The 25,284-nt window shown below is 39.4% G+C and overlaps 1 protein-coding gene across 2 annotated transcripts in view; it reads left to right on the top strand.

The window, feature by feature from the left end:
* Window positions 1–25,284, top strand: part of scube1 (signal peptide, CUB domain, EGF-like 1) — a 226,835-nt gene that overhangs the window by 130,859 nt on the left and 70,692 nt on the right. Inside the window, exons 7-8 of one of the 2 annotated variants that reach the window (XM_059325534.1) lie at window positions 6,176–6,265; window positions 20,915–21,031. In XM_059325534.1, coding sequence (XP_059181517.1) covers window positions 6,176–6,265; window positions 20,915–21,031 — 207 coding nt within the window. The remainder of the gene's footprint in view (window positions 1–6,175; window positions 6,266–20,914; window positions 21,032–25,284) is intronic. The other variant, XM_059325535.1, reaches the window with a different exon arrangement.

Genomic DNA, 25,284 nt, shown 5'->3' with positions numbered 1-25,284 from the left:
ATGCAGTACAAAATAAACAACATGGTCAGGTCATACAGAATTCAAATAAGGCTCTTGGGTTGAATACAGTTTTATGTTGATGTTGGAGATATGTTGATGTATTTAACATTTTGACTGTTATCTCACTTTGTGTTGGAATTTTTAATTTGAAGGTCTAAATTATTTAGATGTGCGCAAAATGTATCAAAAAATGTACAACCCTGAATCAAAAAAAGTTGGAACTCTGTTTGAAACGTAAATTAAATCAAATGCACTGATTTTTCTAACCCTTTTGACATATATGCAATTTGAAACTTTGAAAAGAGAATATGTTTTACCTTATCAACTTCATGGATTTTTGTAAATATATGCTTATTCTAAATTTCATGCCACAAAAACTGGGACAAGGGGTCACAAAAGATCAGAAAAGTAGTGGAACACTCAAGGTACCGGTTGCAGGTACATTTCAACATTAAACAGATACTGTGGTAACAGGTAAAAGTATCGTGATTGGGCATACATCCCAAAAAGGCTCAGTTGTTCACAAGCAAGGCTAGGGCTAGGTTCAACATTTTGTGAAAAATTAGGCTGGCAAATAATCCAACAGTTTAGGAACAACATTTCCCAACACCCAATTGCAAATCATTTATAAATAAACCGGGATCTACAATCCATTACATCATTATAAGAGTCAGAGAATCCAGATAAATCTGAGCGCATGAGGGGAAATGGACCTGGTAATGGTAAATGGACCTGGACCTACTTATATAGCGTTTTACTAGTCACAGTATCGGGAGCAATTTGGGGTTCATCGGGAGCAATTTGGGGTTCAGTATCTTGCTCAAGGATACTCCGAGATGTAGGCTGCCATTGTCAGGGATCGAACCACCAACCCTCCGATCAGTGGGCAACCCGCTCTACCAGGGAGGCGCCCGGGAAGTGAACAACCAACACTGGATGGCTGTGACCTTTGACCCCTCAGGCAGCACTCTATTAAAAACCAATATGATTGTATGAAGGAAAGTACCGTATGGGCTCATGAACACTTCAGAAAACGTCTGTAAATGCAGTTCGCCTCTGCAGCTACAAATGTAACTCTACCATGCAAAGACAAAGCCAGATATCAACAACATCCAGAAACGCCGCCAACTTCTCTGGGCCCAAACTCATCTGAGATGGACTGACACAAAGTGCAAAAGTATGCTGTGGTCGATGAGTTTAATTTCAAATTTTTTTGGGATGTCGTGTTCTCTGGGCTAAAGAGGAAAAGTTTAAAACCTGTGGAACATTATTGTCAGGCCGGGCTCAAGTCAGGACTCAGATGCAGAGCAGGTGAACTTAATTGAAAAATAGTTTCTTTATTTAGAGAATGCAGCAGGGTAAGTCCTCACAGAGTGAAAGAAAAGGGCTATGAAACACCTGACTCAGTAAAAACTAAAAGAAAAGTCGCTCAAAAGGAGGATAAACACTGAACCTATCTACACTAAAAACTAGATCTATAAATCCTAATCTAAGATAAGAGGGAAAAACTAACTAATAATAATAACACCAACAAACAAAAAGTGCTCCAAAAGGGAGAAACAAAAATTGATAGGAAAAATAGAAGATTATACTAAAACACTATGAATAACTGGATCAGGACCAAAGGGGGGGACATAATAAGGAACACAAAATCACTCCAAAAGGAGGAAAAACAAAACAGCTGACTCAAAAGGCTATGAAACTAAGAACTGTGCTTAACTAATAAATTACAAAGAAAAATCACTCTTGCGAGGGATCCAAAAAGGCGAAAAACAAGACAAGCTGTGGCTGTGGCAAGAATGAGATAACTGGCTGGTATGGTGACGAGGTCAAACACACTGGACCAAGACAAGGGAAAACACAGACTATTGGAACACATGGAGGGAAGGGAGCACCAGGTGAACACAGACTATTGGAACACATGGAGGGAAGGGAGCACCAGGTGAACACAATCTGTAATTAGGGGAGATAATCAGACAGATGACACACGGGGAAGGGCAATTGACTTGAAACACGAGGAGAGTTACTATTTCAAAATAAAACAGAAAATAACAAGACCAGAACACAAAATAAAACATCACCTCACCGCGGTGTGACAATTATGAAGCACAAAATACAACAACGACAGAGACCCCGGACTGTTGAGCAACCAAAGTCGGATAACTAGCAAGAACAGTAAAAATAGTTCCTAAATGCTTACTGAGTGTTGTTGAAGGAAAAGGAGATGTAACACAGTGGCTACCCCTGTCCCAACATTTTTATAACATGTTGCTGGCATCAAATTCAGAATAAATGTATATTTACAATAAACAGTCAAGTTTGTCCCTTTAAACATTAAACATATTGTCTTCATAAAGTTTTTTTATTGTATATATGTAATAAAAAAAATTGCAACTGATCACACTCTTTTATTTATGTTTTAGAGAGCATCCAGGCTTTTTCTTAGAATTGGGGTTGTACATCTAATAAGCACTAGGCTCAGCTTATAGCAATAGTCAACTCTGTTACTGACAATCCATTTTGTAAGAGTCTGAAGTAACAGCTCTTCAGTTTCTTCATTTGGATAGATGAGAGCAAAGGCCTTTGGTGGAGCCAAAACACCTAAAAAAAGGAATGTCTCTGTCTTTTCTAAAAGTACTACCATGTGGTTTGTCAAAGTTAGGGACACAATCCAAATCAAATTACAGAAAACTTCCCAAAAATCCAGGATTTATGGGTATAATTGACATTTCATAGCCAGCAGTTCTTCACACTCGGAAAGTTTAGCATGACAAAATGAACCAAGACCAAACCACAGTCTGGACTGATCTCTTATTTGGCTGTTTCTTCAAGTATTCAAATAATTAATTCACCAGAAAAGGTGTTAGCAGTTCATTCTCGGCAGAGGTCCCTGAAGCAGTCCGGAGTTGGAATCAGAATTTGTTCTGACTCCCCTGCTGCCAGAATATCTAACCTGGCAGGGATACAGGTTGCCAAATGTCCAACCAATTAGCGAGCTGCTTGGGTCATTGTGACTTTTGTTTACAAGTTTTGGTTCATTTGTAATTGGGCAGCGTAAACCATAATGAACCAAATAAAAGAAATCAAGTAAACTTTTCCATGTGGTTTAAACCAAAGAAAACAAAGTGTAAGTGTTTCAGGATTTATCACCTTGTTACATGGTGAGTTTATAACAACCTGCACAGCTAGAACACACAGAAAGTTTTTTCATTCCCGACTGTGAACCAAGACACATCTCAGAATGATGTCAAAGCTGGTGATGGACACAAGTGGTTTTGATGTGCTGTCCTCCCTGCTGTGTCTGTACACTGGAAACACCTGTCTGTCTGTCTGTCTGTCTGTCTGTCTGTCTGTCTGTCTGTCTCTTTCTGTCTCTCCCCCTCACCACTCCAGCTGATTGCTGTGCTGTTTTTTAGCAGCGCTAGGATTTGACTGCCAATAACCCCTTTTTCTTTCCAGCTACTTTGAAGAAGTGAAACAGGACATCAAGGAACGAAGAGGAAGCAGATGGAGAGACATGGGAACCCTCCTCTCCCACCTTTCCCAATGTCTTGAGACTTTTCTCTTTCTCTCTGTCTCTCTTCATACTTTGACGAGAGAAAGGACCTCTGTGTCTCTGATCTGGATGTCCCAACTGCTCTATGGACCTACCTTTAACCATCCCCACCCTCCCTTTGACCCTTTCTATGTAGCGCTGTCCTTCTGCTCCTCCTTTCTCCTCCCTCCTCCTCCTGCTGCTTTCTGGTGATAGTACCTGATTGCCTGTCTTGTCTGAGCATCCATGTTAAAACCAAATCAGGTGGATTTAAAGGATTAATCCTCAGCGCACAAGAGGAAAGAGTGACTCTGGGTGGGGGCGGGTGGGCCGGGCGCCACGTGGTAGACTCTGTGGTTAAAAACGGACATCTCAATTGCAGCCTGATCTTAGGTAAAGCTCCCACGAAAGCAAACCTTACCTCCTCCTCCTCCACCTCTCTCTCTCTACCTCCTCATCCTCCACCTCCTCACAAATCCCGAACAAAAAGCGACTCGTCGAAAACCCAAAACCCTTCCAACGACAACCTCCATGCCTCATACCCATCCATCAGCCCCCTTTCCTGCTCCATACACCTTAATAGAGAGGCAGGGACTTGCACCGCTCACCCTTCTTTCTACTGCATGTGTCCACTCACATGTGCCACATCGTCCCATTATCTGCCATTACTGCCTCTCTCACTAATCATTCCGTCCGTCTGTCTGTTTGTCTGCTTGTCTAGCTGCATGGGAGAGCCTGCACAGCATTTGTATGGGTTCCCTTTTTTCTGATTTTTTTTCTTTCATTATCCCTTTTTGAACTGAAGTACATTTTTATTGTTGTTGTTGTTTTTAGTGACCCTGGTCCTTCTGTTTCCTTCCAGTGCATTGATTTTTACCATTCTCCTCCTAGCTGTAGTTCTGTAGAGTGGTTTAACTCTTCCCCATCCTCGTCCTGTATAGGTCTGGCTCTCTAAAACACCCCCTCTCGTGGGCCTCCGACCACTGCTTAGCCCCATAGACTCTTTAGGAGCGAGTGGCAGGGACTCCTCTCTTCCCACCCCTTCTCAACCTGTCTTACACATCCAGCCCTCCCACACACACACACACACACACACACACACACACACACACACACACTTTATCTCCCTCCTTGACAGATTTTTTCAGACACTCAAGAAAGCAGACGCTCAAAAGCATGCAGACTGGTATGCACATGCTCTCGATTCAACAATCACACACACATTCACACAGCCACATTTCACCCGTTAGCAGAGCACCAGAAAGCCTCCATTCATCCCTGAGTGTACTTCAGAGAGTCCTCCACTTTGTCCATCAAGCGCCTTAGAGGAAAGAGAGAAAACGGTAGTGGGCCAGGGCCGGGGAATGGAAGGGACATTAATTACCCCCTTATCCAAACCCTTCCCACCACCACCACCCATAGGACTGTGTGTATACATCAAAGCTCAGTCCTATAGCGGCAAGTGGCGTCCATTCATAGAGAGATGCTCATTCAGGCCCTAATGATTCAGGCCCAATAAAAGCCCCGCCATCGTCAAACCCACCATCCCCAACATCACATGCATGGCATCTTAACAGCGATCTTAACCCCTTCAGCCATCGCCCAGCCACCTTCCTCCCCCTCCTCCCCCTCCTCACCCTCAGCCGCACTCCCCACCATTGCCCAGCTTTGGGAACGTGGTTTTTCCAGCGTTGACTGTTAAAGCCAGTTGTGATGTGTTCCATAGACAAACAGGCAACCAGCGCTGCCCCCAGATTACCTCCTCCTGCTTTTTTGATTTCTCTGCATGCCTTTCCTACACTTCCCCTCCAAACCCCATTTCTCAGTGTGTGCACCCCTCCTTCATATACCTCTCCCATCGTGGGCCATGATGGGACTGATTTCCTTTTCCTTCTCTTCCTTTTTCTCTTTTCCTACTCTGTTCATCATTCCCTCTTGATCATCTCATCAATGCTCGGTCTTCTGACACCTGAGCACCTCCCTCTGCTGTTTGACCTCTCGTCCTCCTCCCCCGCACCACCCTTTCTCCTCTTTCTCATCGTCATCGTCACCCTCTTCTTCTTTGCTTCTGTTTCTGTGCCCACATTTAAGGCAGCTTGTCTTGGAAATGTTGGACATGTATCCTACCCTCCTTCTCTTTCTTGTCTCCTTCCTCCATCCTTACGAAAGGGAATCATTGCCGACAAAGTGTGGCTGGTTGATATGGAAGACAGAAACTCCATCGGCGACAACAGCAATATCAACATCAGTATTAAAATCCCCCTTAACGTTCATCCCATCCCCATTCCATCCCCCAAACCCCACACCTCTAACCATCTTTTTTTGTTGATTTTCTCATATGTAAGCCCTGAACTTCCTCCCCTCCCTACCTACCTACTTGCCTACCTTCCGCTTCATTTTGTAAGCTACACACTGATACTGATCATTTCATTTATTTTGTTTCATTCTTTTGTTTGCACTGGGGGATTTATCATTTGTTTGGGGATTAACACTCTAACAGGGATTTTGGCGCTTCTTCATCGCTTCTTGCTTCTTGGCTTTGGTTTTTGCTCAAACGCCAAGAGGGGCTGAAGGTCTGGTCATTTGGGCTTCTCATTAACCTGCTGCTCACTGTTTGTCCCCTTGTCACTTGTGTTTTAGAGAAAGATGAGGCTGCAATTGAGAGCTCTGAGTTCAATGCCACGTCAGTAGCTGATGTGGACAAGCGGGTGAAACGGCGGCTACTTATGGGTAACTCTTTTCTTCCTCTTTCTATGTGTTGCCATGGCGCTTGTGCTTGTATCCCCGACTCCACTCCTCTCCGTTCCTCCTCGTCCTCCTCTCTCTGTCTTTATTTTGTTAATCTTTTTTTTTTGTAAACTTTTGATGCCCACTGTGTCTCCCACAGTCAGTTTTGTTGTTATCTAACGTGATGAAAACGGAGTGAAAGAGGTTGTTTTTTCCTTTAAACAAGTCCTCCCTCACTCTACCTACCAAATCTCTGGATGGCTCTAAGGGTTTCTCAAAGACTAACATTTACTCTCCCAGTTGCTTCCTACTCCAAATGTTTTGTGTTCCATTCCCCTCATTTTTTATTACCCATGTTGGAAAAATAGGACACCTTACTAGCAAAGTAAACCCCCTGAAAAAATTGCAGATCCAACTTGCCCTATAATTACAAAACTACACTATGAAAGTTTACACTGTGCTTGTCAGAATATTTTCAGAACCATATTTCTCAGAAAGGGCAATAAAGGCAAGGAACTACCAGTCCAGTGATATTCCCAGACATCCAACTCCTTTCTACTTTTACACAATTGTTAGGCTTTGTGTGTAGGCTGGACAACATTGGGAGAAAATGGATCTTTGCTAAAAAAAAAAAACTTTCCTTTATGATTAAAAAAAAAAAATCTTATCTTGGTAAGAAACAAATAAATTGCAGTGCACTCTGCTTAGGCCAGTTCATCACTGCTTGCAGCTTTAATTTATCTATTTTTAAGAGTTAATTTATTATTTTAAGCGTTCAACATGCTTATTTCTAGATTTAAGAATCTTATTTTAACAAATCTTGTCACGTGAAATTATCTGTCCATGCAGCAAGATCATTTCCCTCAGATTTAGTGTTTTTATCTTGTTTTTAGACACATCTTTTTTTGCAGTGTACCAATGGATCCCACCCAAGCAATGAATTGATGCCAATCTGTTTGTCATGATATCTTGTCCCGAAGTGGGCAAAAATAATGCAACGTTACCTCAAGATATCTGAATAAGGGTGCCCACGGGTCTCTGCTTTATAAACATGCCCACTTTATGCAAATTCAATGCATTTTGGAGCTAAAACCATGCAATTGTTCTCATTGTATTTATACATTTCTGCCTACTGGGGTCCCTTAACAGTCTTACATTTTTTCATAAATTATTGCATAAATTGGGTATGACTGTAAAGATTCTTTTTGAATTCACTCAGCCTAATTGTTTGTCTGATTATGTTAATGGCCATAGTAGCATTTCATTTTAGTGAGAGCATTTTTGACACTTGGCCGGTATACCTTGTATGTATCATCACTAGCATTATAATGCTTCAGATGGAAAAACATGCACCCACCCACAGTTTGTAAAACAGTCTCGGTTTTAAACACATAGTTAGCCCTTTTTTAAAACTATTATTATTACTTTATTGCAGGTTATGAGATTACAAATATTAGCAGCTTCATCACATATTCAATTCATCCTGCCACATTTATGCATTTTTTACAAGAGGCAGTGTCAAAAGAATAAGTAAATAAATAAGTAAATAAATATTCATGTTTAATTGTTTGCTTATTCAATTAATTAGTTAATTGAGGAAAAGAGAGAGAAGAAAAGAGAGAGCGAGAAAAAACAAAGCACATAGTTAACCGTGTGTATCGAAACAACAACAAGTGCTTGATTAGGGTAAGGAAACAATCAGGGTTTGGGTTAAACTAAGTAAGTTTGTTATGTAACTTAAGTTTCGTACAAAAGTTAAGTACGTTACATATGTGGCATAAGTTGACTCACATATTAAAGTTAAAATTACTTAATTTGAACTTTTGGTTTCACATGGGACATGACCAGCAGTATCCAGGGTCAAAGTCCTGTTTATTTATCCATCCACCCTGACATCCCTATACGGACTTTGACACTCTTTATACTAAGCCACCTTCCTTCCTACTTTGTCATAATCACTACGGCCACAACAATTTGCTGCCTCACATTATTAACTCTTCCTGCGGTGATCCAGCAATACATGATAACAGTCTGCTGAGCCAATTATGAGGTATGACTACACCACCTCAAAACTATGCTCCTGTGGAAAATGGCTATTTAAATGGCTGATAACATTCGAAGCAGGTAAAGGGATGGCTTTTGATGAAAATCAGCATCAAGGACTGTAGAACCTGATAATGTAATACATTCCTGATAATGTAATAACCCCGATAATGTAATAAAAATATGCACTTAAGTCCATTGAAAATGTAATAAAACCTGATAATGTAATAACTTCCAGATAATGTAATAAAGTGCATTTCCCAATAATGTAATACACTTTTTTTTTTACCAATAATGTAATAAAGTATAACTTTAATGGGAGGTTATTACATTATCAGGTTAGCCTTCATTTCACAGTCCTGATAATGTAATAATTCCCCAATATTGTAATAATTTAACAGCAGACCACCCATTACTTGGGTTCAAGTGGTGATACTGTGTAGGCAACTCTAGCTCAAGAGCTCTAGCGCCACCAACAGGTCAAAGTTGAATGTTTATTCACTTTTGACCCGTTCATCCATTTTTCACAAAGGATGCATCACTGGAACCCTTGGGCCAATCCGAGCTCAATGCATCCTCAATGCGGTTTTTCGGCCATGTTGGATTTCAAAAACCTTCCATTAATGTTACACTTTATTACATTATTGGTAAATAAAGTGTATTACATTATTGGGAAATGCACTTCATTAAATTATCGGTAAGTTATTCCATTATCAGGTTTTATTACATTTTCAATGGACTCAAGTGCAGATTTTTATTACATTATCGGGAATTTATTACATTATCAGGTTCTACAAGGACTTCTACTTTCAAATATAATGAGTCAATCATAATTTGGTTATTGAGGGACTGCACACTTCTCCTTCTTGTTTCAGATCTTCAACCAATCTTTTAAGAAATTAAAAATGTTTTTCCTATGACTTGATCAATCAGAGTAACCCAAAATCAAATGGGTGTTTCAGTGCTTTTTCTGAAGCACTACTTTTATCCTCTACTGTTTTGAATTTAACCTTTCCTTTATTTTCTAAGACAGAGGTACATTGGAAAGCCCTCCCAGTGTCCGGTTCCCCAAACCGATGTGCTGTAGAGTCTGTAGTCTATTAAACCGCCTTCACACATTTCATTTCAGCAGGTTCTGGCCAGTGTGGCATGGAGGAAGAGTGCAGAATTTAATTTTCCTTGTATCTATTCTACCTCTTTGTCAATGTGTCTCCTCCCTCAATTACCTTTTAACTGAATATATGACTTCTTCTCACTCCCCACTAAACCCAGCTTCACCTCCTGTTATACCAGCATGCCACCTGTCCTGATGGCACTCCACTTGTAACCTGTCGTGTTCCAGAGCTGTCCTACTGTATGTCATGAAACCTCATTGGGATTATATTGAAAAAAAAAAACAGGGATTAAGGCCCCATTTACACGAGGACGCTTGCGGGTAAAAACAACAAAATATTCTATCAGAAGTGCCTTTCGTTTAGACGGTGACCGCATTTTTGGGGCTTAAAAACAAACGTGGGATTATTTCCATGCGTCGGACCTTCAAGCTGCTCTGGCAGCTCTAATAAACTTACAGGAGTCTTTCCACCAAATGTACAGGATATGTACAGATAGTATTAGTGATCAGAGAAGGATCTGTAATTACCTCTTTACATTTTGGATGCACCAATTGGGCCAGACAGCTTTGGACAAGACCTGGGAGATCTAGTGGATGGTGGAGAACTTTGTGGAAGGAGTAGCTGATGAAAGTGCGTGAAAACTTCCACATGCCCAAAGATGCTCTTATCACTTAAAGCATGTATACCCAATCCAATCCCACACACTTTTGCGGCACCGTATTCAAGCAGATTTCCTCCCGAAAACACTTGTCTAAACGCGGAATAAAAAGTGAAGACGGGACGCCACTTTTGCGTCTTCGGTTCAGACGGTCATCATTTAAACGTAGCCTAAGATTATTGATTCCTGTATGGAGGGTTTCCTTTAAAATCAACTCCATAACAATAGGATCAACCCCACTGGCTTGTGATAAAGACATTTCACACTCAAACTTGGAGTCTATGCCATCCAGGTGTCCATCATCCAGGTTTCTGAATTGATGTCCAGCTGGTTGTTCCCTCTATTTAGCTCAGAAACTTGCACAACTGAATGACGTTTGCAACTAAATGAAAAAATATTTGCTCATGTCATGACAACTAAACATACAGAAAATTAAATGTTAAATGTCTGTTAAATGTTGAATTCAAAAGATTTACATGAGAGCTGAACCCAAATTTGATTACATGGTAGCTTGCTGCAATTGGTCTGTTATTTTTGTAAAGCCCTTTCGATAAAAATATTATATTAAAAGCCATATGGTCCACACCAACATGTCCACAGTGTCATATACATTTAAAAAAATGTTTGTTGATTTCACGGTGAAAATCTGCTAAACCACCACAGCAAAAGACCCTAAAATGATAAATAGGTTAATTCAGTTTCAGTAACAATGAAACACTGTAAATGTATATATCAGCCAAAACAGTAGTTTTTACAGTTTTTTTGTTTTTTGAAAAATACATTACTCCACTGTAAAATACACTGGCACCGTGTTTGTCACAAAAAAGATAATGTAATATATATACACGCCATCACTGTAATTTTTGCATTTATTTTTTGTAAAAATACTTTTTCTCACTGTTAAATGTACTAAACACCATATCTCTAACAGAAATATACTGAAATATTTAATGGTAAAATCTTTAATTTATGCAGCATTTATAGAGTATTTTCTTGTCAATTATGTGGCAGAACAGTGTTTAATTTGATGGGAAAACTTTTTATATATACAGTTAAAATGGTATAAAATGGTAATCTTAAAAGTGAAATCAACGGTGCCAATATATTTTTACTGTAATATTAAAAAAAGTTCTATGGTATTTATTATGGTAAAGTTCTGGCAACCACAAGTGCCGTTTTTTTACAGTAAAAACAACCGTTTTTTTAATTTATTTTTTATTTTTTTACAGTGTATAGGTTTGGTCAATATGACAGTATATACCTTGTGACACCAGATATGTATCCAGCAGTAGAGATTTAATACAGTTTTTAGCGATGTAGCTGTTCTTCCGTGATCTTGTGATTCTGACACTTCGTTATCTCACTGGATCTATGATATCTTGCACGGTTTCATGATCCATGAATCCAGCTGCCTGTGGTCAAGCCCCCAGGAAGAGCGCCAGAGCTAATTTTTTCTTATGTCCAAATAATGTCACATGTTGACGTTGGGCCCAAAAACAGCTTTTCCCAGATACTTTCATTGGGATAGAGATGGTCTGTTAATCAGTGGATACATTTTATTAAATGACTCGTTTTACTGTCAGAGTCATTCGATCTGATAATATTTGTGATGTTTTAGAAGAGTGATACTATTTCATATTTTAATTCCTGTTTAGGTTAGCGGAACACTAAACCGTAAGTCTCTAGTGTGCTTAATCCATGGGCCCATGTCATTTTATACATGGAAGTTGGTTTCTCACACTGAGCAACTTTCATAGGAATGAGCGGGTCCCACCTCCAACAGCAACATGATGTCACTCACTCCGGTGAAGTTGTAAATCTAGAACAGCAGAAGGCAACCTGTTCACCTTTGAACCTGTGACACTCAAGAATGATTTTTCTAAGAAACCTAAAAGCTTGCATTTTGTAAGAATTTTCCTTTTTATTTTGAGTCTTGGTTTTATCTTGTTGTCTCATGTGAGGCAGTTGTTTTGTCTGTAGCCTATTTGTAAAAAAAGTATGGTTATTTTTAAACCATTTCTTAAGTGAATTTGCAGAACAGTTACTCTATCATGATATATATACTGTATATAGAACATTTTGACCATATCGCCCCCCCCTAGTCAAAACATGTTGAATTTCGAATGAACAAAGTTAAACACTAATTCATGTCCTGAGATAATTGGATACTATCTCTTACCCTCTTAACAGTGAGCTGACCAGTAGTGCTTGTGTTCTAATTAAACACTTTGAGTTTGAGTCCAGATGGGCCTCCATCATGCCTATGTGCATGAACAAACACATGTCCATGCATGTGGTTGCTGAGAGCATTGAGGCCATCCCAGTGTTGCACTGGCACAGCCCGAACAGCAGCAGTATGTTAGATTTGACACAGCTATCAGTTTGTCTGCTTCCTCTGACACGCGGCGCTCCTGTCTCTGCCCCTGCTGCCGTCACGCAACACACTGATCAAGACAAATGGATCTGCAACCAAGACTCTAATGAAAAGGAACAACCAAGACAAGGACAGGGAACGAAACAGAAGGGCAGGAGAGGGCAGAGGAGAGGAGCATGGGTGACTTGATGAAAAGTAACTCTGAGACATTTCATCATGTTGATATTGAAGGAAAATCAGGAACCAGGTGCTGGACACATGTGAGCAAAGTGTCAAAAGAGAGACTATAGCGGTGCTACAGTGGCTCTGGCCCTGTATTCCAAATAAACCATCACTAGGACAGATGGAGCTAAGCTGAGGTGGGTGTGGGTGTGGGTGGGTGTGGGTGTGTGGACACAAACTGTCCATCTAAGTAAGGCTGCAAACAAAAGTATTTAAAAAAAAATTAGATCAATGCATTTAGTGTAACAGTCAAAAATGCTTTATAATATATGAACATCTAAAGTTCAACATCATTTGAACTGTCTCTACTCAATATTATTTTTGTCCTTAATGTTATTTACTATTTTTGCAAATGCCATAATTATATGGCATAATTGGCTACTTAGAAAATTATCTCATTTTCATTGTTTTATGTAAAACTAGGTCCCCATTAGTCACCAAATCTGTGTGAAATATGCTAATTCATGTAAATGATGTACCCTGAAAGCATGTTTACTGGTATTTCCATATGTCCCCATAAAGCCTGATCAAAACATCACTTCATCATTTCAGAGGTTTGAAAGCTAACTAAGCTATGGCAAGTTTACTACATTTTTTTCAGCTCTCCACAACCTCTAGAAAACTCAAGTCCCCATGATGCATGACAAACCAGTATATGTGTGTGTGTGCGTGCGTGCACAGTAGGTGTATCATCATAGCGTGATTACAGGCCAGAGCTATGCTGACTGACAGCTGATTTAGGTGCCCATCATGGGGCAGAAGGGGATCTCGTGGAGTGCTGACAGGTGATCGTGCCCCTCTCACCTTTTTCCAACAGTGCAGCAGTTGCTGTTACTTGGCATGATGCTTTAGTATACACAGCACACATGGTTTTCTCTCTCATGCTCTCCAGCTTTAATCAATAGAACATGTGTCCTCTCACGGAAAGAGCGGTCAACGTTTCCATGCGAGGAGTGTGACGGACATGTGTATACTTACTGTCCACCCTCTCATTCCTCTGCCCCTTGCTGACACATTGTAATCCCCAGAGATGGAGTTGCCGCCCTTGTTCACTCTGCAAGTGGAGAATTGTGTTCGGTTGACATTCAGAACATTAATATAGCAATAAACAACTACACTGTAAAAAAAAAAAGATAAACAATAGCAACTCAATAAAAGTGAGGCAACAGATTGCACGCAATATTATTAATTAAATCTAACTACGTTACAAGTTGAGTTAATAACTTAACAGGAAGTGCCTGTCAATTAAAAACAGACTAATTCTATTGTGTTGGATTCATTCAAAATTCTCTTAATTTAGAATTACATACACATAAAGATTATATTTAATGTGATCAAAATAAGTAGATTTTATTTAATGTGATCAAAATAAGTAGATTCTACATTTTTGTATTAAAGTTACTTAAACAACTGCCTCAAAATCAAGGACGTATTGATATTTAATACATTTTATCAAATATATTAAGTAAAATGAAATGACTACAAAATAATTTATTACAGTGTATTTATTATGTAAAGATATAGTAGAGTAATGGTGTTCTGACCAGAGAATGAAGTCACTGTTGCCCTTTAAGGAGCAAAGTTATTATAGTTAACGGAAACTAACGAAATAACGAAAACTAGAATTGAAACATTTTCGTGAACTAAAATAAAATAAAAAATGAGAGTTTTTAAAAAACTATCACGAACTGAAACTGTATTTTGTGGTTACAAAACTAACAAAGTAAAATTATAGTGAAAATAATAATAACTTTATTTATATAGCACCTTTCAAAAACAAGTTACAAGGTGCTGTACAACAGAAATAAAACATATCAAATACAATTTACTGACAACAAAATAAAAGAAGAAGAAGAATTTACATTAAAAAACTTTTATTTAAAAATTTAAAATTTAAAATCACCAATCACAACAAAGGTAATCATACAACAATAATAAAAGGAAATTAAGAGAAGGCCAATCGACAAAAGTGAGTTTTTGAAATGTTGTTTCGTTTCCATCAACTTTTTTGATACATAAACCTTTTGGTTGATATGAAATCTATTTCATCTATCTGGTTTTATGACTTAATAAACTTATTGGGGCTGAGATGGATCAGACAAAGGAAATAAAGGCAACATTAATTGTGACATTATTTAACCTGGCACCCAACAAATACCCCATTACCAAAAAACATAAAATAAAAAAACAAAACTAAAACTAAGCATTTTCCCAAAAATAAAAACTAATTAAAACTAGCAAATTCACTCTAAAAACTAATTAAAACTAGCTGAATTTGAAAACAAAAAATCACAACGAAATTAAAACTAAAATTTATGAAAAATCCAAAACTATTATAACCTTGGTTGAGAGCCTAGTGCAGGCAGTTGATATGCCCTGAATTTTGTTTACAGTCACTTTAAATGTTGCCAGTTCCCTGTTTCTCCTTTCATGTTTATCAGGAGTTTTTTCATTCCGAAATGAGGCGCCTTATGCACAATAGTAAACAAACAATATAAATGATTTAATAACCTGGATGAATACAAATTCATAATGTACATGATACCACAAAGTTGCTAACCATTCCTCACTTAATCCAAAGTGTAAAAATTACTAAAGACTTGTCAAAAAATGTTTCATTGCTTCAGTTACTTTGGCTTATTTTTTTCAGTTGTACCATTCTCATATATCCCTTTTTATGTTCCTCAACATTGAAAGTTCCGTTTTGGTTTGTGCATCTGGTTTTGAACTCTTCAAAGAATTTTGACCAAAAATAAACTAGGAAGATAATTTTATTTGTTCGGTCCAATAAGATTTGTCTAGAAAAGCTGTTTACGATTATATAATTTTTATCCCCTTTCAAGTTAGTGGTGCGCTCAATCAAAAGTTGCTGGTTTGGCTGTTGAAAGCCTCTTCTGCATTGCTATATGGGAAGAGCCATAGAAGATGTGGGTTTTACACACACTTTACACTTTACACACTTATAAGTTGAGATTTTTTGGCTTCAGGCAATACTGAGCCATATTCATAGGAATGAACAGTCCCCCCCCCTCTTAAGAAGCTTCCAGTTCTCCTTATTCATCAATGAGATGGAGAACACAACAACGTAAAAGCCAAGTAAAACGTAGTGAAACTGGATGCTTGGTGACAATTTGATTATCACCAATGAGTGTCAGGAAAAGCTAGAAAGTAACATGAACAAGAGTAAGTGTATGCCATTGTATTAATAGTCCTCTACTTCTTATCATTAATAGTTGGTCCATGCTTTTTGGATAAAAATATGTAAGAACCACACAAAAGGTTGCAGGTAATTTATATGATTGGTGATCTTGGTACTACTGTTTACTTCTGTTGTGCACCGAGCAATGGCGTCGTTGATTTCAATGGTGATGGGCGGAAATATGGACTGGTTCACTACATACACTGCAAAAAGTCAGCTCTTAAAAACAAGAAAAAAAGTACAAAAATGAGGTGTATTTTGCTTAAAAATAGCAAAAATCTGCCAATGGAACAAGAAAATTTGTCTAGTTAAGACTTTCCAAAACAAGTAAGCATATCAAATCTCAATGAACCCAAAAATACCTTAGAATTAGTGTATTCTAACTAATAAGTGATTTTTTCTTGATTCTAATGAAATACATTTGACCTATTTTCTCAATATGTTGAAAAATATTCTTGAATTAATAAGTAAATGCTTTAGCCATCATCTTGACATTTCATTTTCATTTTTTTCATTTTATTAATTATTCTTTTCGAACCGAAAAAATAATCAACATAAACTACAACAGCGTAGGCTAGATGCATATACATATTCATACACATACTCACATAGGCACCATTAAACAGATGTACATAAACATATGGACATTTACACACATACAGTATATATAGCCCTATACATATACATGCATCTGCCCCGCCTAAGTAATTAGACGTAATGATATGCATAAGCATTATATTTCTTGAAACCAGTAAAGTCAGACGTATAATATTTTTCTTAAAATTCTTGAAATATGGCAAAAGCCGCGGAATCTTTATATCAAACGAGTGAAACAGTCTAAAATAAAAACTGCTTACTAAGAAGAACTATCTCATCAGACAAAAAATAAGCATATATCCCCTTGATCTAAGATATTTCATCTTACTAAGTTTTTTTTTGTAGTGTAGCTCCAGGGTTCCTAGAATCCTGAATTGAACCGGCTCAAAAACCATTGGTGGCAAAGTGGTAAATTGAACAGTGTCAACAGAAAATACACAAACTTTTTCAAGTGTACTGACATAAAATTTGATAGAAATTACATTTCATGAACAACATGAAAATAGTATAATATCAAAATCATGAGACAGAGGACTGGACTTGACACACACATATGTGCACACAGACTCGCACAAACCAGGTTAGAATAGAAATATGCAGGGTTAGATGGAGGGTGCACAAGCATGGAGAGGGGGCTGAGGAGGTTATGAGGGGTTTGTCCAGCACATCAATCAGGCCTGGCGGTGCGTCTGTTGCTCAGTCTGGCCCTGAGGCTGGGCTGGGCGTGGCCTGGAGAGAGAGGGGCTCTGAGGAGGACTACCCTCACCTAATGATAGAGCCAACTGTACTCTGTATAAATCACTCTGACCCATAAACACCACCTCCGCATACATCAGCTCTACTCACATGCACATGTACCTTAACACTCACACAAAATCTTATTGACTGTATACTACTGTGCAGGCATGTAGACCTGAAACTTAAGTTATTACTTTACCCTCTGGAGTCCCCAAAAGCTCCAAATCATGACTTCTTCATCACATCCAGACTAGAAAACAAAGCAGCGTGGAGCCCTACTGTAAATTTACCTCTAAGGTTCTGGCTGTAAACTCCATGAGGCCAGTTTCAGTTTGATGATGATATACCAAGTAAAAGTGGAGACAAGGTCAAATATATTTAGTATAAAATGATAGAACTGGATGTAACCCTCTTATATGTTATATTTGCAACCTTTGCTCACATTTTGCAACATTTACATATTTCTTGAAACCAGTAAAGTCAGACTAAAAACTAGTGTACTTTTCTTGATACAGCTACAAATATTTTTCTTAAAATTGAAATACGGCAAAAGCCGCGGAATCTTTATATCAAACAAGTGAAACAGTCTAAAATAAAAACTGCTTACTAAGGAAAACTATCTTATCAGACAAAAAATAAGCATATATCCCCCTGATCTAAGATATTTCATCTTACTTAGATTTCATTTTTTTGCAGTGTAGCTCCACATTTGCAACATTTAAAATTATTTGTTGAGCATGATTGTGTTTTGAAAGTTAAAAAAAGATTCAAAATCACATTTTATGTTGGACTAAAGGACTAAAAAAGACACAAAATGACCAAAAAATGACTAAAAAAATACACAAAATGACCAAAATTGTTACGCTTAACACACAAGACCCAAATAAAATAGAGTCACACTAGAATAAAAACCAGAGTTGATGACAGGATCACACACAATCACAAGATCACATTCATGTTGGTTTTTCTTTGTTTTTTTTGGTTCCAAATGTTGATCCAGTAAGTCAGAATAAAAAAACAATAATTATCAGGTCATATAGGTGAGGTTGTGCTGGAAAAAAAAACAACAACATGGCATTTAAACATTTTTAAGTGGTGTATACAGGCAGGATGAAAAGGATTCAGAAATGGACAAAATAGCCCAAGACTCCATTGAATTAATACATATTCACATGCTGGGGAGTTGAGAGGGAGCCGGGGCCTTCTGTCGTTCCCTACAGGGCCTAGCAGACAGGCTACCTCAATGATGGAGTGTCATTGAACTTGAACATTGAACTTCTCTATTTAAAACAGAGTTTGGAATTAGAAATAGTTTGATATTTATCCTCTCCAGTGAGAACTTCAACTAGACATGAAAGGATTGCAAATGATGAACACAGAGCTTTGACAGATAAACACAGCGAGGAACAAATGCCGGCTAGAAAACAGAGATTAAGGGAAGAAGCCATGAGACTGATGTTGTTTGGAGCTGCATGAAGAAACACAAACAAATCTACAAATACCTTCCTGTTTCTTGATAGAAAGCATCGGCCATCTTGGCTCCGATGTGTTTGTGACTCTGCATTCTGAAAGGCCATTATGCTAATGCACTGACCTCTAGACAGGGATGTGTTTGCCAGCATGAAAAGGCTTTTCCTATTTCCCTCTTCACTTCTTTTAGGCACACAATCTCCTGGCATTTTAATTAAATGGGAAAAGCTGCCAAAAGGAGGGGGACATCCGCAATTTACATGTTGCTGTTGTCCAGGAAAAGCCTTTGAATTCCAAATGTCATCTTTGTGGGATATAAGGAAAGTTTACACGATAGTGCTGTGTTTTAAAGTTTTTTTATTTAACGTATTGTTCTATAGCCGTAGTATTGTGCGTTCAACATCTACTTCATTAGGACACATCAGCCTGTAGATGGGACACCTGTAAACCTCACTTCTATTGTGTAAGTCTTCCGTGGAGTCTGATCTTTTAGGAAAATGAGGGTTTGATACAGCATAAAGCAAGTGCTTAAGAAGGTACTTATGAAGGTAATAACGTAGTGGCACAGATACTCCGTAGTCTAAACCAAGAAGGCACAATGAAGTGCATTACATCTTTACCACTTCTGTTCTTTCACAATAAAAGCTTATCAGAGAGCATTTTGCTAAGGAGCAACTCAACAAAATAGCTTACAGTAGCTATCCCCAGCTAGCGGAAATGGCAAACAATGAAGTCAAAGCACTCAGTACGTTTACATGACACTTGAAAAAAATGAGTTATTGCCTTAATCCTACTATAACTGGACAACTGAAGTGCATGTAAACGTGTTAGTCCAACTGATGTTGGAGTCTCCAACTCCGATTAGGACACCCAGATAATGTGTTTGTCATTTATGACAAGACAACACATGTGCGCGTACTCCACATGCTCCACCCCCATGCTGGTGCATGACACCCCAACAAAAACATCCAGGAAAGCCGGTCGCGCATTAGCCGGTCGCGCATTAGCCGGTCACATTAGCAGGTCACAGTAGCTGGTCGCCGGTCAGTAGCGACGGCACAAAGTGTCGAATTGAGGTCAACCATAGAGGGGGCTATATAAACCCGCAGAAACAACGAATGTCTCCACCCAGTGTTGAGGAGAAGGACACGTTCCTGTCAGTTATTCGATTTTCTCAGTTGCATGTAAACTTGGACAAGGTCAGAAGTCCTTCGCCAATATCGATTTTTAACCATAGCTCGATTAAACTTTGCATGTAGGTTCAAATTGGTATTCTTGTGCTTTCTATGGATAGTATCCAGACTGCTAGCAACAGCAATGCTGCTAATGCTAAAACGAACCATTAGATGGACCAGCCAGGTCCATCTAATATTACTCACTAACCCAACATCAAGCAGACCAGCTTGGAAACTGTCTCGCAGCTCATGTACTCATTCACACAACAGTAAGACTTTCCCTGGAGGTCAAACCCACCAAATGCCAAAGAGTTACTAACTGAAACTTCCTTATTAGGTGTAGTTTTATTTAATCACTTTCAACAAACATGAGTCAACGTCAAATTTCAGCCTCCTCAGCACTTCTGCAGGCCCATTGGGAAAGTGTGTGCTGGGGCTTTGCTAAAGCAACAGCGGCTGGGCAGGTGAGCTAGAGTTACCATGAGCTCGTGTTTGTTTTGGGATCAGCTCAGGCAATATTCACAAGTCCCAGCAAACCTTTATCTGCGCCACGTACAACAACATTTTTCTCGAGTACAGCACTAACTTTATTTTTCTTTCTACTTACATTAACCCTACCTTTTTCATTTGTCTTAACTGATTTCTTCTTACATTTGTATACAGGATCAACCTTTGGGCCCAAGAGTTCTTCTCCCTCCTATATCAGCACAGTGTCTTGTGTTTTTGTCTTGTTGTGATGACACACAGCTGCCAATGATAAACAAATGTGACTTTCTGTGTGTATGAACTATGTATGTATCTACAAAAGTGTCATGAAATGAGTGTTGTGATGTAAATTCTTCATCTATGTGTTGACAAAGCAACATGAGAAAATGCAAGACAAAATACACTTTATCCTACTGTGCTGTTTGTGTATTTTTCAACTGCATGAAGCTTTGTCTCAACCCACATCACTTTCAGTGTCAATAGTTTCTTTTTCATGGTGTTTCAGAAGCAGGGGTCACATGTTAACACCCCCTTCTTCCCTTTCTCTTTCTTCATTTCTGTCCCGCTACCTGTAGAGACCTGTGCTGTCAACAACGGTGGCTGTGACAGGACATGCAAAGACACGGCCACAGGGGTACGCTGCAGCTGCCCTGTGGGATTCACTCTGCAGCCTGATGGCAAAACCTGCAAAGGTCAGTGCACCCAACGGCAACCTTTGGGCCTGAAAAGTGAAGCCAATATGGAAATGCCTAAAACATGCATTCTTTCTAATGGCCAGCAGGGGGCAACTCCACTGGTTGTAAAAAGAAGTCTGTTCATATGAAAGTCAATAGGAAAATGAGCCTACTTCTCACTTGATATATTTCCTCAGTAAACATAAATCTAATCTGTTGATGATAAAGCAGGGTATGATTTAGGGCGGGGCTGCCTTATGATTGACAGGTCACTACCACAGGGCACTGTGTGATTTGTCTTACAAGCCTGATACCCCAAAAATTTTCAAGCCTGATACCCCCATTATTTTTTACAAAGTTTTTGGTAAAAACATGAAAGTGTGGGAACATACATGTATGAGGCCTGTGAGCCTGCTGTGTGGGCAATGGTGTGCAGCTGCTGGACACTGAGCACTCTGTGTATGCCGAGGAGACCAAGTCCACCTGAGCCTGCTAAGACTGGTATCTGAGTGATCCAGAGCCAAACCCGACCCCCGCCATCCGCTTCACTTCCAACTGCGCAGAGCTCCGGTCGTGGTCACTGCCACTGCCGCTGTTTGTTTTTGTTGATTTTGCCGCTGAGCATTTCTCCACTTCCGCCAGTCTGCCGGTGACGTCAATGACAGTGGTCCGAGGAGAAGGCTGCCCCCTTAACATCACAAACATATTTTTGTAGTGTTTTGGCTTTCCTCTTAACAAACAGCCTCGCTGAATGAGGCTGACCTGTAGGTTCAAACACTGGTCTTTACGGGCAGTGGTGCTTTATTCTCCTCAGGACAGGACAAAGCAGCAGTGAGAGGGCAGTGAGTGGGTAGGAGTTTATATATGTGGTGCATTTTAAATTGTACTCACATGTCCTTATGTACAGCATAAGACTTAATGGTTGCTGGAATATTTTTCATCCGTCCATACTGGCTGTGAAAAGTTCTCCTGTGGGCATGATTCCAGAGTAAGAGATGGGGGATGAAGTTTACAATCTATGCTCCCTACAGACATGCAAGTGAATATGCAGCCTAATTTACACAATTTTAGTACAATATTTGCTCTTGGTGTTATCCCTCCTCTGTAGTTTAGCAAGGAAACACTGTTCAGGCCTTTCAAGCAAAGTACCAGCTAGGGCTGTTCTCACTACAGGGCAATACTCGGAATGAGGCGGCTCTCACTCGCCGAAACACCCCTAATTTGAATACAAGCAGTCCAGAGCGGCCTTTTGTCGGGACTTTTTTAGTCCCTGTTGAAGAGCAGGGTCTTTTTTCTCCCCTTAAAACAGCCTGGTTACTGATTGGATGGATCACTAAGCAGGATGTGACGTAATACTCTACACGACAACAACACACGCCATTTGTAAAAGCCGGGAGAACAGTGTTCCCAACTTAGCGACTTTGTTGCTAAATTTAGCGACTTTTCAGACCCCCTTAGCGACTATTTTTCAAGAAAGCGACTGGAGACAAATCCAGCGACTCCTTCTTACTCTTCTTAACGAGCCGCTAATGAGCCGGAGCCCAGCTTGTTAAGAAGAGCCGCCGTTAGCGGCAGTTAGCTACAGTTAGCTCTGTAGCAGTACAGTGTGTATGTGCTGCTGCTGCAGGAGGTGTTCACTTAGCGATCTCTGTTTGTTTACAAGAAGCACCAGACACTCTGTGCACAGTTAGCGATGTTGTTAATTCACAATCACTATGTTTATGATCAGCGGAGACTATGAGCATAATCAGCCATGCTGCTTTCAGCTGCTGGTGTTGTGCACAGTTAGCGAGGACAAAAACCATACGTCACCTCTAGAGTCTCTAAATTCCTCTGGGGGCTAACTTGTAGTTGAAACACGCAGAGTGAGCGGACTCTTGAGAGGGTGTGGCCTGAGACTTTCCCGGTGGACACTCCCCCCCCCCCCTAGTCGAAACATGGCTACTGTAACTTTTTCTTGTCTGGCTTCACTAAACCTAAGTGGCACTGGTTATCAACTCCAACTAGGGCATGAGTAGATCTGACTACGAGTTGCTTACATATACAAGCCCGATTATAAAGAAGTTGTGATTAATTGCATCAAATTCAGAATCCAGAGTGTATTTATTTTTTTACACTGTGTCCCAACTTCATTGGAATTGGGGGTTGTATAATAGGTGGTTAATACATGCAGTGTTTGACAATTTTGCCTCATTTTTTTTAGCTTCTTTTGCAAGACCCTCAGTGTGAAACAGATTTGTCTGATTATATCGGTTTAAAAGCACAATGTAATTTCTTTGACAGGCAGAGACTTTTGCACTGAAAACATACGGCTCAAGAAGCTGACACAGAAAGTACAGTCAGAGTCTTTATTATTATTATTCCGTTTCCAAGAGAACTCAGGAGTGGGGCTTTAAGAAAAGATGATTTTAAACAAAACCTGCTCCAGGTCAGGTTACATGTTCAACATAAGTTACTATTGGTGATAGTAAGAAGAGAACCACCATTGTAGGACTAAAAAAACTAGAGTTAACCTTAAAGTTACCTTGCTAACTGCAAATCCTACATAGCACATGGCCAAGGTGTTGAATTGTATACAAAAACTAACTAAGTAACTTGATTTGGGCTATAACCCCATATCACCTCCGTATAAACTTTAGACTGCAGTTTTGCACGATGCACACATAACTGAATCATGAACAGGAGGAATTATTACAGCAAGCAAAATCTGGTAAAACAAAATACATTTCATTGTTCATACAACTCTAGCTGTTTTTATATTACTGGTTGTGTGAAAGGTTCTCCACTCGGGTGTGCAGTGGATATTGTCCGAGTCATGTTTCTTGGGTGAAACTAGTTAAGAGAAGGATGATGAAGCTCCATAGTCCTCTGCCACATGTACATATGTGGTGGTTGATGGTCGGACCTCCTTTCTCCGCTCTTGGTCAAGCAGATATAGTTGTCATAGCAACTAGGTGCAGGTCATGTGACAGCGGCGTGACTCTTTGTGTGTCGGAATCGGCACGCCTCATGTGATGTGAGCATGCTTTTTTAAAATGTATAATATTGTGTGTGTGTGTGTGTGTGTGTGTGTGTGTGTGTGTGTGTGTGTTCTGGAGTGTGTGCTTGCAGAATGAGTGTCAGGCAGTTTGAGAATGTAGCATGTAGGTGTGTGAAATCCTGGAACTGGAGCTGTCTCAGGCCTGGCAGTCAGACGACGCGTCGGCAAACTTTGAGATGTTTGAACAGTGAGGCCCTCGCTGGCCTCTCTATCTCTTTCTCTCTCTCTCTTGCTCTCTCTCTCTCTCTCTCTCTCTCTCTCTCTCTCTCTATCTCTCTCTCTCTCTCGCTCTCTCTCGCTCTTTCTCCCATGACATGCTCACATAGATAGCACCATCCAGCTGCTGGAACTAGAAGACAGAACAAATCAGTTCCTAATTTGAAGCACTAAACACAAGAACTGAACATAATTATTTGAATGACCCTGTTGGAGAGCTCTGGCTGGCTGCAGCATTGCTTTAGATTAAGATGTGTACAATGTTTGTACTTCAGAAAACAACATCCTGAAAGTGTAATTAACTCTTCTCCAGTGGTATTTGAAAGAGGTTATTCAATTAGTGAACAGATTACGAAACCATCAGCTGTCGGTCTCACAGCAATTTAGCCTCTGGGGCAAGGTTATTTTGGTTAACGAAAACTAACGAAATAACGAACTAGAATTGAAAAAACCTTTTCATTAAACTAAAATAAAAATAAAAACGAGAGTTTAAAAAAAAAAAAAGAAGGAAATTAAAGAAACATTAACTGTGACTTTTTTTCATCTCGTACCCAACAAATACCCCATTACAAAAAACTAAAACTAACACTAAAACTAATAAAAACCAAACTGAAACTAAGCATTAAACAAAAAAAATAAAATAAAATAAACTAGCAAACTCACTCTAAAAACTAACTAAAACTAACTGAATTTGAAAACAAAAAATCACAACGAAATTAAAACTAAAACTTATGAAAAATCCCAAACTATTATAACCTTGCTCTGTGCTCTCATTATGCAAAACACCATCGTCTCATCGACCCCCCCCTAAGCACCTCAATAGTCTATTCAATTGTTTGGGGTGGGAGTGTGGTCAGGTAGTTAAATCTGTGAACCTTCTCAGAACCTGTTTGCTTTTCAACAGGCTGGAGACCTATGTCATTACATCACTGTGTACGTCTCTATACTTCTCTGTATCCCAGAAACGCTTACACCAACTTTAAGCATAAAAGCTTAATAACAACAACGGCAGACT

Source organism: Centropristis striata, chromosome 22 (genome assembly GCF_030273125.1).
Source record: "Centropristis striata isolate RG_2023a ecotype Rhode Island chromosome 22, C.striata_1.0, whole genome shotgun sequence".
NCBI classification, from domain to species: domain Eukaryota; kingdom Metazoa; phylum Chordata; class Actinopteri; order Perciformes; family Serranidae; genus Centropristis; species Centropristis striata.
Note: the sequence above shows the minus strand (reverse complement) of the source record. Positions and strands in the feature narration are given on the sequence as shown.